Consider the following 19695-nt stretch of genomic DNA (forward strand, 5'->3'; position numbering starts at 1 on the left):
AATCCTGTAAGATCTGTACTCAAACAAAATCTCAAAGGTCAAAACAAAAAGCTCTTACTGTCCATTGTATTTTAATGAAAATGACAATAATTACTATTACTCAATTCATCAGTCAAAGGTAACTGATGCATCCCTGGCCACATGGTGGTTGCGCTGGTTTATTGTGGTGTTTCCTGTTTGTTCAAATTAAAACACATAATGGGCTGTTTGGGGGCGGCATGGTGGTGCAGTGGTTAGCACTGTTGCCTCACACCTCTGGGGCCCGGGTTCGAGTCTCCCCCTGGGTGACGTGTGTGGAATTTGTATGTTCTCCCCATGTCGTCGTGGGGTTTCCTCCGGGTACTCCGGTTTCCCCCCACAGTCCAAAAACATGCTGATTGGAGTTGCTAAATTATCCATAGGTGTGCATGTGTGAGTGAATGGTGTGTGAGGTGTGCCCTGTGATGGGCTGGCCCCCCATCTTGGGTTGTTCCCTGCCTCGTGCCCATTGCTTCCGGGATAGGCTCCGGACCCCCCGTGACCCAGTAGGATAAGCGGTTTGGAAAATGGATGGATGGCTGTTTGTGGCCACTAGTATTTTAGGTTTACCTGATGCTCTTTACGTAGCCGGTAGGCTTCACTGTGGGTTCCAAAGCACTAGTAAAATGTATTGGGTAATCCTGAAAATTCTGTATTTGGATAACAGTGATCCAATCCAGTGTTGCTTTGAAAAACTGGCATACAAGTAAAATGGATTACCAAGTCCTGGATAGCAAAACAAGGGATTTCAAAATTCAGATTACTTTGATCCGGATTAAATTGTTTGAACAACTGGGTCCAGAAGATTATGGGAATCTCTTCCAGGAAATCAGGATTGTCTTGAAGAGATTTTTTTCAGAAAAAAAAATTCATCATATATATAATGTTAGCATGCGGTGCTAACTACATCAAGGCATTGAACTGGATGTGCTAATCTGGGGGATGTAGCTCACACTCCTATGAAGTCTATCTTCTCTGTCTCTGTTTTTAGGAGTATCAGGTTCCTCTGGTTCAGGCAGGCGGTGTTTTGGCCCACATTTCAGCCAAAACGCACTCCATGATCATAGATCATATCCTTCAAAGCACATCTTCAAAGTCCCTCAGGTTCTGGAGTGATTTCAGATCTCGTGGCATATGAACTACATCCCCACAACAAGAGTGGGACAGATTATGACCAATGCATAGGGAATACAAAGCATTCAAACATTTTCCAGTGCTTATTTGGGTCATGAGATGTACTCTGTGATGTTATCTTCTAGTAATGTTGATTTCAAATCACTTGCGTACCTCAGCGTGCATATCATGGAGAGGATCAATCCCATTGACCAAAATTACAGACAAGTTATTTTTCAGCAAATCGCAAATGTGTGCTACGAACCCATACTCAATATTGTACGTGGGATGTCTTGTGGTGAGAGAAGTAAAGGCTTGTTGAATGTTTACAGTAATGCCGTTGAGCAGAAACAAATGATAACCAGAGGCGGAAGTGACTAATGTGTAATCGAGTGTTCGATTTCTGAGCCTTTATGTCAGAAAGTCCAGCCCAGGGCTGGCTGGATGCAAGCGGCTGTAACATGCTGCCTCGCTTCCTGTGCTCGGCATATGAGATGCTACTCTCTCGGTGCTACAGTATCCGCACCACCTGGGGCGGTTTGAGAAGACGGTTTAGTTTTTGGGCCGCAGGCTGAAGGCTCCATCCCTGCCAAGTTCACCTGAAGGTCGAGAGGTTCCTTGCGGTCCCGGCGCTTAGGGTTAGCATGGCTGAGCGTGATGGCTAGCTGGTGCCACGTGAGGACAGCGGCGAACATGACTTCTGAGATTCTGAGGTACTTCAGTCCACCCGGAGCTCTGAATGACGCGGGGAATAAAAGCTGCCTAATCCCCCGTGAAACTGAACGCCGATGCCAGACACCTAAGTGGTGCTTGGCCTCTGTCTCGGGTGCCTTTCCTATCAGATCCAGTGCACTGCTGGAGGGCTATGAAAACCGTGGCGGGTGGAGTTACTCAGCGCTGTCAAAGCACGCCCTGGTTTAACCCAATGGGAACCAAAAGTCATCAGTTACCTGACAGTGTGGGATAATCCACCCAGCTGTGCGTCTCAAAGCCTCATTTCTCCACCGAACGTGGCTATTGGGGTGGCTGGAGCTGCCTGCTACCATGGTACTCAAATAAACCTCCCAAGTAGCTCTGTTAAACTTGGCTCCATTCCCATTGGGAGATTAATATATTGCTATGGGGAAAAGGAGCTAATTTAACTGGATGGACAGTTTTTAGTTCACGTCCCTCCAGATAGCACCACATGGGAGGCTTATTTGAGGCCAATGTCACCCTGATCATGCTCCTAATGTTCATGTTGCCTCCTAATATCTCCACAGGACTACCTGGGCTGCTCTGCCAGCCAGGCCCAGCTGGCCCTGGGGCCAGAGGAGAAGAGAGCTCTCTTCGGGAACATTCGAGATATTTACCGCTTCAACAGGTAACCACACAGCCGTCGAGTTCATCTCTAAAGCAGGGGAACATAAAGATTGTGGGTCAGTCAACCACCTCCGCTGGAAGACTTGCGGGGCAAGTGGGTCTCATCCTGAAGACCCTGAGTGCCCCCACCCAACATGAGGGCATCCAAACTCCCACGCAAGCCAGGTGCAGGAAAATTTATCTGGGCTGACATCTGCATGGATACTCGGGTTAAATCAGGCCGATATAACTAACCGTTCCATTTTTCCCGAGGGGGGGCGGGGGCGTCTAAGTGTTAATCCGCCACTGGGCACGGGATTCGAATGGCAACAATGGAGGTGTGAGACGACGGTGCTCTCCACTGTGCCGTCATGCCACCCATATCGTAGAAATGGTCAAAATAAAATCAGCTTTGCATTGGTATGATAAAATGAAGCAGGAATCTCTGGAAGTCTTGTGTATACAGTGTGGACAAAGTTTATATTGTGAGTTTGAAGGGGGGGGAATCTGGCTTGATAATGACAGCACTTAGCTGCTGAAATGAACACCGCAGTCTCCGCTTCACCCCCTCGGTCATGTACCTATTGTACGCCATGATGGTTCCCATGGTCACTATTTAAAAAAATAAATAAATAAATCAGAATTGAATGGGCCTGAATACATGGAAGTCATTTCTTTTGTGTTGTCAGATGAATTAAATGTATTAATAGCAAATATGGACTATGTCACTGCCAAGGATTGCTGGAGAGCATACTTTTAGTGCGTCTGAAAGCCTCAACATGGTACTAGAGCACAAGCCAACAGCAAGGCGACTAGAACAAAAAAATAAGCCCCAAAGTAATGGACTCCCTTTGTGTTCCAGTGAGCTGCTGCAGGAGCTGGAGAAGTGCCAGGCTGACCCAGTTGCTATAGCGGAGCGCTTTGTGGCCAAGGTAAGCAGCCTCGCACAGCCGTCAGCTGGCTTCCTGTCACTGAAGGGACAGGCAGTGCACCCCCTGCTGGTCGCTGACTGCACATGCTACTGCCTCGACGTTTGGCACGCGGACGCGCGCGACAGGACCTCGACAGTCTGTGTTTGTCTTAGGATCGTAGTTATTGTTCAATTTGTATGTTTTTCTTAGGATACATGATTCAGATCCCAGGAAAACAGAATAGCACTATTTGAGTATTGCTTTTGTTAAATTATGCGTCTTCTGGCCATAAAAATGACAGTGGGGAAAAAAATTACAGAATTTAAGGTCAGCGGTGGTCATTTCCTCCCACTCCTGTGTAGTTTATTGAGTTCAGATGCTTTCTGGAAGCCTTTTCAGCTCTTATGAAGCATAAACTCGGTTGTTTTGAGGGATGTGCAGTAAAAAGGAAGACAAAGAAGGTGGGGATATCTTGAATGCATTGTACTAGTAAAAGCAGAGAAGGCCTCTTCACGATTGATTCCATTGTGCCAGTTGGGTTGGTGTTCTGCTCGGCTAAGCGAATTGACACAATAGTGTTTGAAGTGGTGGCGTTTTACGTCATACAGACCCAATCAAGTGTGTGTAGGTTTTCTTGGGTTGCTTCTGTGAATCATAAGGACACAATTGTGAGAGTGACACAGGCCTCGTGGTACCATGTGGGTCAAGCGACAGGGGTCAGAGGTCAGGTGAATGTGGTCACCTCGGAAACATCAGCAGTATGTCTGCCATAATCCAGCCCCTGCTGCTGCAGAGCCAGCTGTGAACAGGACGGCTAATTAAAGGGAGCCTTCAGCTCGCGCTCAAAGTGCTCCGCTGGGGCTGTAAATCTGCAAAAGCCTCCTCCAACAAAAGATAATTGGATTTTTGTCCTTGCTAATGGTGTTCTTCTCTCCCAGCTGAAACTTGATGAGTAGGCATGCTGAGCTTTGTCCCGAGATGAGACCAAGGTAGTGGAACGGAGTTAGCGTCATTAGCAGACGGCGTTCCTTGTGCCGAGTCCACCATCGGAGTGTCATGGCTATGGCGCTGGCAGCATAAGCAAGTAAAAGCTCAGTGTGATGTCAGCACTGAGTAGAACATAGTTAGCTTCAGGAGTGTTAGCAGCAGCCGGTCAGTGGACTGTTAGAATGATTTTGGGTTGAAACAGAGGGAATAGAATAAAACTCTTGTCATTCGTTTAGCATCATTGACAGTCAAAGCCCAATCGAGTGCCTTCAGCCTTCCGAACTGGGCCTGAACTGGTTGGATGCTTGTAAAATGTACCATATAATTTATCAACCCAGTTTGCCAATTGAGACATCTGCTCCTGCTTTGGTTGTGTGCTGCCGCAGGCTGCGGAGGGCAGGCTGGAGCCGGCCTCAGTGCCGGGCTGCTCACACGGGGCCGTCCGCTCCTGGCTGTAGTCCAAAAGCAGAGATCTGTAGGATGTCCTGTTCATCAATCTGCTGCATCTATGCTTAAGTTTCCTGCCAGCTCAGAATGTGATCACGTCCCCCCCCCCCCCCCCCCCCCCCACTTCCTCACTAGGAGGACTTAACGGGTGTCGCCTGATGACTTGCTTACGCCACGTATGAAGAGCAGATGAGCCTTTCCTGCTCCGCGTCCTAATGCCTGTAAAATATGCAGACGCGTCTTCTCAAGCATCTTAATACACTTACAATTAATGTTCAAATTTCAAAATTTTACTTTGAAATTAATAATAATAATAATAATAATAATGTCATTTTAAAATTTAAATTAAATTTCTTGGGACATGAGTTATAACACTTCTCACCATTTTCTCTTTTTCCTTTCTAGAGTGAAGAATTCCACATTTACACTCAGTACTGCACTAATTACCCGAGGTAATTTTTTATATATATATTTTTTAAGTCATATTCGGAGCTGCACTAGTTGCGCTGGAGCCTTGCATTTGACTTGTCAGCGTGTGCTTCCATACTTGCTTGTGTTCACGTTCTTCCTGTTAGGGAATTCAGAGCTGAAGTTGCTGGTAAAATTAGACAGGAGCTGTGTGAGTGTATTAGCATCTGGATGGGCCAGTTTTTAGCCCTAGTAAACAAAACCTCTGTATATATGCAGGCATGTGTGTGTTTATATGCGTCTCCTCAGTCAGCCTTTGGAGCTACGGCGTGTTTAAAGTTAGCACCCAGGCTTGTGTGGGCGGAGCTATACTTAGATATACGTACCGTGTTTCCGAAGTATGCATGCAAAAAGCTGTAGCACTAGCGTGCTCGTACTTACAGCTATCTATAGGGGCCATGGCCATGCGTGTCCTCGGTGATTAACAGCCGTCTCATTGCAGTCACGATTCTCTCTGATTTCAAAAGGGCTAATGCCCGGAGCATTCCGGAGAACCCAGGGCAGCGTCTCCTCTCTGCTTTAGCTGCCTGCACTTTAAAAATTCCGCAGAACAGTCACTGTCTTTCATGGAGTGTAATCTATCAGCTTGCTGTAGTACTGAAAGTGCCCCCTCGGTGCAGTACACGATCTTCTCATTAGGCAAGGTGCATGAACTCATGGAGCTGGTGCAATTGATCACTGTTTTAATGGCCTGTCTGGAAACTAGATAAGTTACTGTCTTTCAGAAATAGGTATTTATTTGCTAAAGCGATTCTATGGATATCTATTATATTTATTACTTGGTGTGATGCAGTGGGTGTTGCTTAATGATTAAAATTGGACTATTTTGATAAGTGAAAGACAAAGGGCTATCATGTATTTTCTCATAAAAGGGAAGCACAATTAATATTTGGACCCAATTAAGACATGCAGGCATTTCCTTTGGTTGATTTTTATGAAATTGCTTATTAAGATCTTACGTTTTTTTTGATCGTTTAATACTTAATTACCAAAAGTTAATTTATGTTGCATGCTGGATTAACGCTTTAAATTGAATACATGTATATAGAATGAAGCAGTTGAGTGTCTATTGACCTGAGAACACAGTCATGCTTCCTCAGATCCCAGACAGACACTCACTCACCCTATGCTGCCTGAGTGAGTGAGTATGTCGTGACTAGTTCACGCACACAAACACGCCCATGTACTCACAACGCCCCAGGCATCAGGGTATATGGCTTCAGGCCCAGCCCATGGTGCCGGGCCGGGCTCTAGGAGAGCACTGAGGCTGGGTCCAGGTGCTAACAAGTCACCATATCCTGGCAGGTCAGTAGCAGTTCTCACAGAGTGCATGAGGAACAAGGCTCTGGCGAAGTTCTTCAGGGAGCGGCAAGAGTCACTGAATCATTCCCTCCCTCTGGGATCCTACCTGCTGAAGCCGGTGCAGAGAATCCTGAAATACCACCTGCTCCTCCATGTCAGTACTGCCTCATGCTAACATCGTGTGTCCGCTAGCCACAGCTTTCATGGTCTTTGAAGGTCATGAATTATTAGCATGCTATAGTACTAATTGTGTCATTAGTTAATACAGTGTGCATTACTGTATGTAAATTCAATTAAATTCAAGCAAAAACAACTGCAGGATGCAACTTGACGGCAAAAATACGCACAAGCAATATAAAACCGCATGTGTGACACAGCGCGGTAAAAATGTTTATTGGTGTTTCATGTACTGCTGATGATGAAATACCCACATCACACTAAGTAGTCCTTAACTGACAGTTTTATCTTTTTGGAGGGTCTGAATGTATAGAAATTTTCCTTTGTCTTGGAATACTGATGAATAAAATACGTACGGTATGCAAATTTTACAAAATACATTTTGTGCATCTGCAAGGAGTTGAATACCAATTTTGAGAATGATTTTGAGATGTGTTTCTTTCAGAACTGTTTTAATAAACCATCTGTTGGGGGTTTGTGGGCTTTAGGAGATCGCGAACCACCTGGACAAGCAGACTGACCGTTATGAGGTGGTGCAGGACGCCATTGACACCATGCAAAGGGTGGCCTGGCACATCAATGACATGAAAAGGAAGCATGAGCACGCGGTGCGACTGCAGGTAGACTCCGCCTTCAGCTGTGATTGGCAGCTGTCACTGTTGGTCTGATGTGATTGATGGAGGTTTGGAGGTGGTGGAGAATGCTACTTGCAGACATAAAATAGCATGTACGTTTGCAATGAGGGAATTAATCATCTTCATGTAAACTTTCTTTAGTGGTTCGATATTTTACCTGTTTTCTTGAAGCTTACCAGAGGCTACAGATTATATAGGTTATAAGAGATTAACATGCCCTTGCCACTACCAGGAGATCCAGAGTCTGCTGATGAACTGGAAAGGCCCTGATTTGATTGGCTATGGAGAGCTGGTTCTAGAAGGCACGTTCCGGATCCAGCGAGCCAAAAATGAGCGGACCTTATTTCTGCTGGAGAAGCTTCTGCTCATCACAAAGAAAAGGGAGGAGTCTTATACCTATAAGGCTCACATAATGGTAAGTACTCTTACCTATGTATGCGTATCTGTGTATGGTGACCCCAGTGTCAATGATAAACCATAATGTACGTAAGACTATGGCTTTGTGCCCCCCTCCCCCATTTCAGCATCCATACTGGAACACCTTGGACTGATTGGCTGTGTTTTTCTCCATTTTCAGTGCTGTAACCTGATGTTAGTAGAGGTCATCCCCAAAGAGCCGCTGAGCTTCAGCGTGTTCCATTACAAAAACCCCAAGCTTCAGCACACTGTGCAGGTAAGCGGCGACCCAATCTCTCCACAGCGGCTTGGTTCTGCTCTGGTATTCTCCAGATCCTCACCGCAGCTTCCTCTATGGAGGAAATGGCAACGATCAGGGAAAACATACAGAGCAGTCCCTCACTGGGGATTAAACATGGACACGGAGCCATGAAATTGTAAATTGCGTCCTTAAGCAGACACATTGCAAAGATGGCAGAACTGGATCCTTCAGATTACGATCAGAATGTCTTCAGTCCCTCTCCTCGGATTTAATTGGTACACTTGGGCTCTCCCTGTACCACTGAAGGCCAGTACATCTGGACAGCTACATTAGACATGCGCTGCCGTAGGCTGACGTGTGCATGAATGGAAATTTCTGTGTTTCTGTATTTGCGATTGTAAAATGAACTCTGCATATTGTTTTCCAACAGGCAAAATCCCAGCAGGACAAGCGCACATGGATCCTCCATCTAAAAAGACTCATACTCGAAAACCATCCTGCGAAAATCCCCGCCAAGGTCAGTCCACGTGTGGTTCCGTATCGCCGACACGAAGGGGGCAGCTTCTCCTGTTTTATAGCTTGACAATTCTGTCATTTAGACCCTGAGAACTTATATTTTCAGGGAATTTTCACTTTCAGCAATTAAAAACCAAAAAAACATAAAACTTTATAGTGTATAATAGGGTTGGTGTCATGTGGGAACATTTTTGGGCCATTTCTCCCCAAATGAGCCACTGTACCCTGGAAACTGTCTCTTTTTTTTTTTAATAAAGGCGTTCATCCTAAAACAAATAAGCCTGGTATATCCTAGGGATGCAGCCCCTGATTTGAGCACTTCCACTCTCCATGCCCTGCCCCCCTGTCAGATTTGCTCTGGTGCCCCACACTGGTCTATAATTACCTCTCTAATGAATGGGAATTGAAACATATTGCATTTCATGTCTTTACTCATTATATGATTAATGGCTAACAGCCTTTTCTTTTGGCCTTCAGGCTAAACAGGCTATATTGGACATGGATGCAGTGGGTGAGTATCTAAACAGTGACTGTACTGTGACCAGCACAATGTCTACTGGACATGCAAGCCTGAAGGTGCAAATGACATGGAGGCAAAACATTCGGAATCGGTGTTCCACAGATTCCACCGGACTGAGCTGCAGTCCCCATTGGGACAAGAAAACCCAGGCGAAGGATGGGCCCACCCCGCGGCGAGTCAGGAGGAAGACCGGTAAGTTACCGGAGGCGGTGACTCGCGCCTCTCGCGCAGGATTAGTGCAGGATTAGCAACATGCATGTCGGTGTTTCCCTGTTGTAACAGTGATGGAATAAGGGGTATGTTCAATGGCACGCTATTGGCTGAAGAATCCTGGAAGAATGGTATTTGATTTAGTCATGGTTTGTTTGATGATTTTCCATGACCTGTAGTTAATCTGCGGTTTTCTGTCCTTTTTCAGAGCCATTATCAAGACTGCTGAAAAACGCAAAGCAAAGTGGTGAGTTTCGGGCGTGTTAGAACCCGTTGTGTGTTGACCACGGAAAGGAGCTCAATGTAATAACTCCCTTTTCTCTCTCTTGCCTAAATTCATCTCAGGCACTAATCCTGATCCACAAAAGGTAAGCCTCTCTATTATGTTTCTGCCTCAACTTGAGCTGTTCTTAGACTAGTTGATAACTTGACCACAAATGTAATGCTAAACAGAGGCTAGGTATGGATTACTTATGGTCTAAAAATTAATTTGTTTTTCACAGCGGGGAAGTCTAGGAGTGGCCCTTCTGTCACCTATGTCCCAGCTCAGCCCCAGAGAGGGGTTGCTGGCCTCGATTGGCCGAACCAGGAGTTTGGTCAGCCAATCACAGGAGTCTCTGGACCCAGCAGAGCCTAGTGACTGTGATGACAACCCACACCTTCCAGAAGCAGAAAATGGTGCTGAACCAGGCTTGGTGAGCTGCCATGATGTTGGGCTTAGCAATATAATAAATTATGATATCAATACCGCCAATGTCATTGGTGTAATCACATAATCAAAATGTTCCTTTATGCGCTGGCCGGAATTGCAATTTTATTCTTTGTTAGATCTGGCATAGAAACAGCTAGGTAAATTTTTGTCTGCAGGTTAAAGGGAAGAAGTCAAAAGGTCAAGGGAAAGGAACCATGAAGAGACTCAACCCGCAAGCTTCAGTTGACTGCATTGACAAATGGCGTGATTGTAATATCGGGGTGCAGGACTTGCAGGTACCTAGATTAATCCCCCCAAAGCTCCCTCTCTTACAGTACATAGAACTTATGTTTTTGGTGTAACCTGTAATTATGGACTAGTGTAAAGTTCTCATTGGTCAATCACTTTTTCCAATTAGTAAATATACTATGGTGATATTTTGCATACGTTTTGCCTGAACTTTATAGTATCATTGTTTTTGTCTCGCAGGCTGTTAAAGATTCTCTTCAGATGGACCCCAGCATGTCCTGTCGAACCGAGGGCCTCTTGGCTCGTCCTCAAAGCCCCAACCTTGCCGCCATGATCTCTGGTGGTCACATAGCTCGAAACATCTGGACAGATCACAAGATTCGACGTGCTATGTTTCCAACCCGGCAGCAGACCGTTCAGGGAGAGGATGAAGAGGACCTCTACCAGATGTTTATGCCGTCAGAGCCATCTGATCCAGACCTAGTGGCCTCCCAAGAAGGGGGAAGTAGTCGTGGATCTGGTCGCCCCTGTAGCTGGCACATGGAGCAAACGCAGGCACCAGTGTACACTGAGGCGCCATCCAGCAGCAAGAAAGTTCTGCGGCGTGCCAGCAGTGTTGGTGAGAAAAACAGCAAGGCTCCAGATCCAGGGGAGAAGCTTGGCAGTCCCCGGGACAGCTTGCAGATAGACTCCTCCAGCAGTGTTTCAGGCTCTGCGGAGCAGCTCACCATTGACGATATTGAAAATGTGTATGATAACATCAGCTATGAGGACCTGAAGTCTATGGGGTTAATTTGCAGAGAACCGGAGAGCACCCAATATCCTCAGGTAACCAAGGAGGAGAAACAAGCAAAAAAGGCAGAACAAACTGCCACGTCTACAGGAATGACTGAATCCAGAAATTCGTCTGATATTTACGTTTCCCCATCCAAGGATAGTGTTCCTTTTGGGACATGTGAACTGAAAATTGTGGAGGAAAACATCTATGACACCATTGGTTTCTTGGACCAGCCTCCAGAGCCATTGCACAGTCCAGCTGTGGGCGAACAGGACACCATGTTTCTCCAACCGATTTCAACTGGTAGCAATAGTTTGGACAGGTTTCTCTCTGAGGACAGTCTGCAGAGCTATGAAGACGAACGCCAGGTCTCTGTGGAGATGGACTCTCCCTCCATTTCAGATTCCCTCGTGCACAGGTCCCCTGCAGGCACTATGTCAGAGAAGGTGGATGAGATCTGGAATGACCTGGAAAACTACATCAAGAAGAATGAGAAGAAGCAGGACAGGCTTACGGCTGCATTCCCAGTGAATGGCGAGGAGAGCCCTGTGAAATCCTCGACGCAGGAGAGCCCCATCAAGACCACAAAGCAGGAGAGCCCAGTGAAGTTCTCAAAGCAGGGGAGCCCCCTCAAAGTAGCAAAGCAGGGGAGCCCTCTGAAATCCTCAAAGCAGGAGAGCCCCATCAAGACCACAAAGCAGGCGAGCCCAGTGAAATCCTCAAAGCAGGAGAGCCCCCTCAAAGTGGCCAAGCAGGAGAGCATGCTGAAATCCTCAAAGCAGGAGAGCCCCATCAAGACCTCAAAGCAGGAGAGCCCCATCAAGACCACAAAACAGGAGAGCCCCATCAAGACCACAAAGCAGGAGAGCCCAATGAAATCCTCCAAGCAGGAGAGCCCTATCAAGGCAGCAAAGCAGGAGAGCATGCTGAAATCCTCAAAGCAGGAGAGCCCCATCAAGACCTCAAAGCAGGAGAGCCCCATCAAGACCACAAAACAGGAGAGCCCCATCAAGACCACAAAGCAGGAGAGCCCAATGAAATCCTCCAAGCAGGAGAGCCCTATCAAGGCAGCAAAGCAGGAGAGCTCGCTAAAATCCTCAAAGCAGGAGAGCCCCATCAAGACCACAAAGCAGGACAGTCCGCTGAAATCCTCAAGGCTTGGGAGTCCTGTCAAGGTGACAAAGCAGGAGAACCCACTGAAATCCTCGAAGCAAGGGAGACTAGCACAAGGCACCTCTGGGCGACGGGGTCCAGGGCTTTTTAGAGAAGAGGCCATTGAGATTCTGGAGCCCCCAGTGTCCTCTTCTGTTGTTGTAGAGAACTTGGGGAGCACCAAGACTATTAAGAGCAAGCTGGCTAGATTCAGCAGTGGTAGCTTTAGACTGGATGAGCCAGATACCCTGAAAGAGAAGGGAGAATCGCCAAGAGAGAGAGCCTTGCTTGGCCTTGGCGGTGGCCTGTTCCCCAGGGACTTTGTCAGCTTTGACAACACCTTGGACTCCTCCAGTAGCCTCTTCCCGGGTGCCATGGATTTCTCCCTAGACTTCGGAGACAAAACCAAGAATAGGGTGTATCTCATGGCAAGGCAGTATAGCCAGAAGATCAAGAAAGCTAATCAACTGCTGAAGACAAAGAGTTCAGAGCAGGAACATACCGTTAGCCGGCTGAAGTCAAAGCAGAAGGATTTGGCAGATATCTTGGAAGAAAAGAAACAAGGAGGGACTGCAATTGGTAAAGCTCTATTTATGAATTTCCAACACGTGTATGTTAGAATTTTTTAAAATGTGTCTATGTGAATGTGACTAATTAGGAATCTCTTTGCTTTCAAAGGAAAGCAGGGGTGCAGAGGGAATCTCCCATTTCCTTTATGAATGAAGTTTTCCTTCTTTTCTCAGGTGCAAGAATTGCAGAGTACTCTCAGCTGTACGATCAGATCCCGTTCAAAGATATGCCCCCTGGCAAGCAGAATGATCCAGAGAATGCCACCCTGGAGCCTCCATGTCTGCATTCTTCCCCTTCACTGGCCCCACCTCAGGGCAGCTCTGAAAGCCATGCCAGTGACTCTTGTGTGGATGAGGACTGGCTCAATTCCACATACAGTAATGGGGAGCTGGTGGACTTTGTCTCCTGTGTAAATGAAGCTGCCCTTCAGAGGGAGGGTTTGGTATCTTCTCCCGAGAAACAGTTGAGCCTGGTGTGCCCGATCCCTACCATCAAATATTCCTCTCCTCCACAGTCTCCCACTCAGAGGTGGAGTGCTTGCATGGCTCAGCCCAACAAAGAGAACTTGAGCCATCAGCATGTCTATAACTCTCTGGACCGACAAACCCAGTCTGCCAAAGCACTTCCTTATAACAGATGTCTGTCGTCTTCCTCCATAGCTGCAAGTGGCAAGAATGGGGATCATTTGGGAGGGGACAGCGTTGCAGGTCTCGGCATTAGCTTGACGGGTGGGGGGAGCTGGGGATCTGCGTTCGCCAGGCTTGGGTACTCAGGGCGGCAGTCCAGTCTTCCCGAACGTTACTCTGATTTAACCCTCCAGGACTCGCAGCAGGTGGTGGTGGTGGTGAGCAATAGTCCCTCGTCCAATGCTCTCCGGGCCACTCAGAACTACCACGCCAACTTCAAGGACAATGACGACGACGATGACGATTACGTGGAGATCAAGTCTGACGACGAAGAGCTCGAGGACGGAAGGCAGCACAAGGAGCCGCTGGCTATATCGACACCTTGTGTGACCCGAGCTGAGCGTGCAGGCCAAGGACCGTCCATCAGCCTCCCCTGCACGCCCATCAGAACCAACCCCCGCATCCCGCCCCCTGCATTCCCCGACCAGGACAGCCTGGCCCACTACCTGTGGAGCGAGCCACAAGTCTCCCAGCAGAACCTTGTGCAGTCCCTGAGGGATAAATTCCACTGCCTGAGTTCCAGCAGTTTTGCATGAGGCCCATCATCCGCTCTCGTACACTATTACTGCACGCCGATGTAAAGAGGCTCTGCGTGACACGGTCTAGTGTCTGCTTTGATCTGGTTCTGAGAGATTCCCTGACGGTAACTTAGATCTTCTGTACTTGGTAAAACTTTAAAAACACTATGTATGTATATTTAAGAAATGTAATTAATGTAATTAGATTTATCATGGTTTACATAGCAATGAAGATATTTTAATTACTCTGAAAGTAACACATTGATCAGATTATAGGGTTATGTTTCCAAAGGGATTATATTTTTAGAAGCTGTGGCCAATTTAATGCAACTTGTATGTAGCTGGTGTTTCTGTGGGCTTCAGCAAACTGTGGACATAGAAAAATCTGAATTACTGAGTAACTTTCACCATATAGTATTACTGTGCCATATAAATCAAAACTTTTTTTTGATACTTTCGTGGGAGGGGGGCAGGATATCTCCTTATACCCCCCCCCCCCCAACCCCACCCCATGATTTACCTCATACAAATGCAAGGACTGACTGGGGCTAAAATTCAGAATTGTAATTATCAGTGTTAACTGACAAAAATTAAATTGGAGAAACAAAACCAACTAACTTGTTTTTATGTAGCAAAGCAAAAGTTTAAATTATTAGTTTTAGTTGTATCTGATACTGCTTTAGTGCTTGTTTTGGTTTTGATTTAATTAGCAAATGCTAAGCCTGTCCAAAAAACCTCCATCCTTATTTTAGTCTATTTTAACTGTGCACATCAGTTGTCACTTGAGAATGTATGACATTTACCAGAGTTTACTTTGTTATATGCTAACTTAATGTACTTAGCAGGTATACTGTATTTAATACTCAGGAGCTTCGCCTACAAACCAGCTAATAATGGCAGTTAAATATCCAGTGAGAGGCTGTATGCATGCTTTGTATGCCTGAAATATCCATATATAGTCGTACAATTGCAAATGTAGTTTTTAAAATAGGACTATAAGGGTTTGCAGCAATATCCAAGTTAAAGGATCATGCTTTGAGGTTTGCTAACGTACCAACCTAATGAACAAGGGATCATGCTTTAATGGGCTGTCTTGAAGAACTTACTTGGCATCAGAAGTACATATTTATTGCAAACTCTGTGCAAAATGTTGGTAAATTTTAGTTCACCATATTTCTTGTCTTACTGTAGCAGAACATCATGCATCTTAAGAGCCTAAAATACTAAAACCTGAAAATCTGGGACCACGGAAGAAAGTTAAAACAGTACTGTACTTGTATATTTTCACATCGAGTTAATTTCTCTCTCTCGCCAGTGCACATATCGACACTACTGATTGCATGTTTAACATTCACCTTTTGTGATCCGTCTGGGGTCCATTCTTTGTCCGTCCTTGGAAAGGAAATGTATACAGTTTAGTTCTGTCAGGATTTTCGTTAAATCTGGGGTCAGTCTGAATTATTCCAAATGATGAGAATTTATGTCGACAATGATGTGGACTTAACGTCAAATGTTTCCTATCGTTCAACAATATACTGGGCATCGACCGTATGTGTACAGATAATGTCACGGTTTGTTTTTGTTTTTTGTTTTGCAGTATGTGGTTTCCCTCATATTTCATTTAAAAAGTAAATTAGTTCCCCTCGAACTGTTAATAATTACAGCCAGTCCATAGATAAAATGCTGAATAATTTATTTATTTAAGGTTTTTTGGGGTAATTTGGGATATTTTGGCAATGGGTAATTTTGTTCAAAAGGATACTGTGAATGTTATTTATAAAAGGTTGGTCTTAAAGCACTGTTGAATTACCCTTTCTGAAATACAACTAAATGTTCTAATGCACAATCAAGGCTTTTTATCAATGTAAATACACCAAACAATGTAGAAAATACAAATACGTTGTGTATTCATGTGACTTCGTAGTTTTTGTTTTTATGTTTTTGCTTCTTATTTTGGGGATTGTCAAACTTTTTTTGTTCATTGAAACGGACCTTTTTGCACTTTTTGCTTTTTTTTTACATTTGATTTGTAAACATTTTGTAAAGATGTAAGTATATTTTAGGAAACTTAATTGTACGCTATAGCTATGCTATCACCATATTAGTTTATAAGTTTTTAACTGGCTAGTTGTCCTTCTGTAGGGAAAAAAGGTATTGGAGGAAATAAAGTATAATTAAAATGTCAAATAAATCTCTCGTATTTTTGAAGTGGGGAGATACTGGGGTAAAGGGAGAGACTACATGACAAGTACCGGTTCAAGGAACCATTTCTCTTGCCAGAAGTCAACAGGAGTGAGAGAGAGCGGGATCAGTTTCAAACGGATAGAAAGTTGAGGGATAGAGGATTATGGTTAAAGGAAAGCAAGGTACACTGCAGATACACTTCAGAGCTTGTCATATGTCGCCCCCTAGTGGCATATTCCGGAAGAGCATTCGGGGAAAATATTTTTTTCCAAAGATAAGCCTACACATATCTAACTATACAGTATATTGTATAAAAGTCTTAGGCAGTCAACGGAAATGTTTTAAGCCGTTTATCTGGGTTGTAAATGTATATTTGCTCAGAACAAAAAATTTATTATGAGAACATAAGAGAATGTAAGAGTGACACAACAAAATCTCACAAGGATTTCCTCCATTTTCCAAAGAGTTACTGATAACTTGTTGGATGGCTAGAACACCGCTTCTGCTCCCAAACCGCTCCTCAGGGGCACCCCAGACATTACATGTATTTGTTACATCTCAAATGAAATCGATTAATTAGTTTTAAAAGGTCAATGAGGTATCGATTAGCTAAAATCGAGTCAAGAAATGCATGTGTGTATTTGATGTTTGCTGTCACGCCACAGGAATGAGACTTGGCAACGCTGCTATTGCACGATACAGTTTTTTTAAACTTGGTAAATGCGTTTGGGTCCGTCTTTAACGTTCAATATACATTAATTACGTGTCCATCGAGGCTATGAATTTGGTGCTTCATGACAACAAAACCACATTAAACATTATATATATAATTAACAAAACATGTCTGAAAAAGATTAGTGGCTTAATTCTCACGATGCCGACCGTGGCGCCGTTGAGATCCGTACAAATACAGAGAATTGATTATCATTATTGGAATCATATTAAAGAAATATTACATTTAAAACACTTAATATTTTAAAAAGGGGGGTGCAGAGAGTAGCAATGTGGTTTCGATCCGCTAGACTTGGGCTGTTCTATCCTGCCTGGTCTTTGACGCAAGGCTGTATATGGATGGAAGGTTGGCTGGTTTTTATCTTTTTAATATTTGTTTTTTTAATAAGTGTATATTGGTTTTGTTAAGTGGTATTATTACAAAGAGGAAGCATTTAGGAACGGCAGAAATTCAGCCATGAAGTGGCAGATCACATAAGGTAACATAGCGGGGTCGCTGACGTGCATAGTGCGTAGAAGTTGCTAGTGCTCTGTTTACTCACTAACTGTACAGTTCCACATAATTGCATTAACCCCAGTACAAAAACTGCGTGCCGGGAGCTACATGGAATGGGCTTCCATGGCCGAGCAGCTGCATCAAAGCCTCACATCACCGAGCGCAATGTCAAGCATCGGATACAGTTCTGTAAAGCACAACGCCACTGGACTCCGGAGCAGAGGAAATGTGTTCTGTGGAGTGACGTATCACTCTTCTCTGTCTGGCAGTCTGATAGGTGAGTCTGGGTTTAGCAGCTGTCAGGAGACCGTTACCTGCCTGACTGCATTGTGCCAACTGTACAGTTTGGGGGAGGAGGGATAATAGTGTGGGGATTTTTATCAGGGGTTGGGCTAGGCCCCTTAGTTCCAGTGAAGGGAAATCTTAATGCTTCAGGATACCAAGACATTTTGAACAATTGTATGGTTTTAATTTTGTGGGAACATGTTAGGTTGAAGAAACTGTTATTAATCATTTGTTATCATTTCTGTATAATCAGCAATGAGTGTAAATATGTATATACATTATTTTGTTTTCCTCTAGCCTCATACTTTAGATTATATTAATAATAGCATTCAGCTTGCACGTACCCTGAGTATGTGCTCAACAGCTGCCGACCTAAGCAAAACCAGAACTTTCTCTTCTTGCTCTCACCTCCCTATTTTGCGAGACCCCTGCGCCTCCCACTGACTATAAATAAAGGAGCCAAGGGGAACCACCCTTTGTAGCACATTCTGCTGAGAGTGTGGGTACCCTTGCGCGAGTAAAACTTTAAAGTGTGTTGTCTCGTAATTCATAGTGTGTGCAGAGTTGGGGTGGAAAGCCTGGCGCTTTCTCCAACATATAGTTTGGTCCTGTGTGCAGAGTTGGAGTGCAAAGCCTGGCGCTTTCTCCAACAGATCACTTTAGGGAAGGTCATTTCCTGTTCCAGCAGGACTGTGCCCCAGTGCACAAAGCAAGGTTCATAATGCCATGGTTGGATGAGTTTGGTGTGGAAGAACTTGACTGGCCTGCACAGAGTCCTGACCTCAACATGATCAAACACCTTAAGGATGAACTAAAACGGAGATCGTGAGCCTGGCTTTTCATGCTCAACTTCAGTGCCTGACCTCACAAATGCTCTTCTGGATGAATGGGCAAAATGTCCCACAGACACACTCCAAAATCTTGTGGAAAACCTTCGCAGAAGACTGTTATAGCTGCAAAGGGGGGGACCAACTCCATACTGATGCCTATGGATTTCAGAGGAAGGGGGAGGTGCCCATAGCTTCCAGGATACGTTCCAGACCCCCCACAACCCTAAATAAGACAAGCAGTTTCAGAAAATGGATGGATTTAGAACGGGATGTCATAAAAGTTCCTGTAGGTGTAATGGCCAAGTGTCCCAATACTTTTGTCCATATAGCGTATGTGACTTTTTGTTATCATTTCTGTATAATCAGCAATTATACAGCTATAACAGCTATAACAGTTGCCACTCTCTTTGCTTAATATATAAATGCAATGTCAGTATAATTATTTTAATGTGTAGCCAATATGAGACTGACTTTTACAGTGTGAACTGTATGTACTATTTCAAAATCATGGATAATGGGGTATAGCTGGAAAATATGCAATATTTACTTAATACCTAGCACTCACATGTTGGTTTTTTGGTTCTTTGTGTTTTATATGCATATCTAGCACTTGCTTTCACTCATGCTTCTGTATCCTACATATAGTTAAATGATGTTTTAAGGTTTGTGGTAAGAATGGCAGGCATATTTTGCAGAAACATAATAAAGTTTTATGCTTTTCCATCCACTCCCCAGTGGTTTTATTTGCATGTCAGACAATGAAATTTCCTGTCTTGCACCATATCCAATGAGAGACCGGTTTCCAGTTTGACATAGCATTCCATACTTGCATAAGCACTGGTCTACTCATGTATTTATTTATTTTTGGCATTGTTTTCAGAAGAATTTAAAAAGCAAAATCATTTAACTTTAAGCATTTAGCTTCAGTGGAGATTTGTCCAGTCAAACCTAAAATCCTCAGTCTGAAATAAAAATGCTAGCTAATACAGGATGGCTTGTGCTGGAGCCTCCTATTTACATTGAAGTTGTTTGGCTACGTTTGTCTGATGGTTGAGTATTATGCAATGAAGTTGGCTGGTGTAACCAGACATTTTAAATTCAGTGCGGTTTGGACATATTCCGCCTTGATTCTATTTGGAATCATAAAAACAGAACATTAGGTCCTTGAAAACATAAAAAAATGTGCTTTTAAGCAGGCTTTGTAATAAATAATTGCAATAA

At 44.5% G+C, this 19695-nt stretch overlaps 1 protein-coding gene across 7 annotated transcripts in view; it reads left to right on the plus strand.

Annotated features, from left to right (window-relative positions):
• The window catches only part of LOC125714763 (pleckstrin homology domain-containing family G member 1), a 45407-nt gene extending 29269 nt beyond the window's left edge, over positions 1 to 16138 (plus strand). For 2 of the 7 annotated variants that reach the window (XM_048985686.1, XM_048985687.1), the window contains exons 3-18: positions 2394 to 2494; positions 3335 to 3404; positions 5223 to 5269; positions 6591 to 6741; positions 7253 to 7384; positions 7632 to 7814; positions 7977 to 8072; positions 8488 to 8574; positions 9051 to 9084; positions 9196 to 9285; positions 9512 to 9550; positions 9649 to 9671; positions 9807 to 9998; positions 10171 to 10290; positions 10484 to 12752; positions 12917 to 16138. In XM_048985686.1, the coding sequence (XP_048841643.1) occupies positions 2394 to 2494; positions 3335 to 3404; positions 5223 to 5269; positions 6591 to 6741; positions 7253 to 7384; positions 7632 to 7814; positions 7977 to 8072; positions 8488 to 8574; positions 9051 to 9084; positions 9196 to 9285; positions 9512 to 9550; positions 9649 to 9671; positions 9807 to 9998; positions 10171 to 10290; positions 10484 to 12752; positions 12917 to 13965 (4683 nt within the window). In that variant the 3' untranslated portion in view covers positions 13966 to 16138. The remainder of the gene's footprint in view (positions 1 to 2393; positions 2495 to 3334; positions 3405 to 5222; positions 5270 to 6590; positions 6742 to 7252; positions 7385 to 7631; positions 7815 to 7976; positions 8073 to 8487; positions 8575 to 9050; positions 9085 to 9195; positions 9286 to 9511; positions 9551 to 9648; positions 9672 to 9806; positions 9999 to 10170; positions 10291 to 10483; positions 12753 to 12916) is intronic. The other 5 variants (XM_048985688.1, XM_048985692.1, XM_048985691.1 and 2 more) reach the window with 5 other exon arrangements.
• Positions 16139 to 19695: the final 3557 nt, after the last annotated feature.

The sequence above is a fragment of the Brienomyrus brachyistius genome, chromosome 19 (assembly GCF_023856365.1).
Source record: "Brienomyrus brachyistius isolate T26 chromosome 19, BBRACH_0.4, whole genome shotgun sequence".
Lineage (NCBI taxonomy): Eukaryota > Metazoa > Chordata > Actinopteri > Osteoglossiformes > Mormyridae > Brienomyrus > Brienomyrus brachyistius.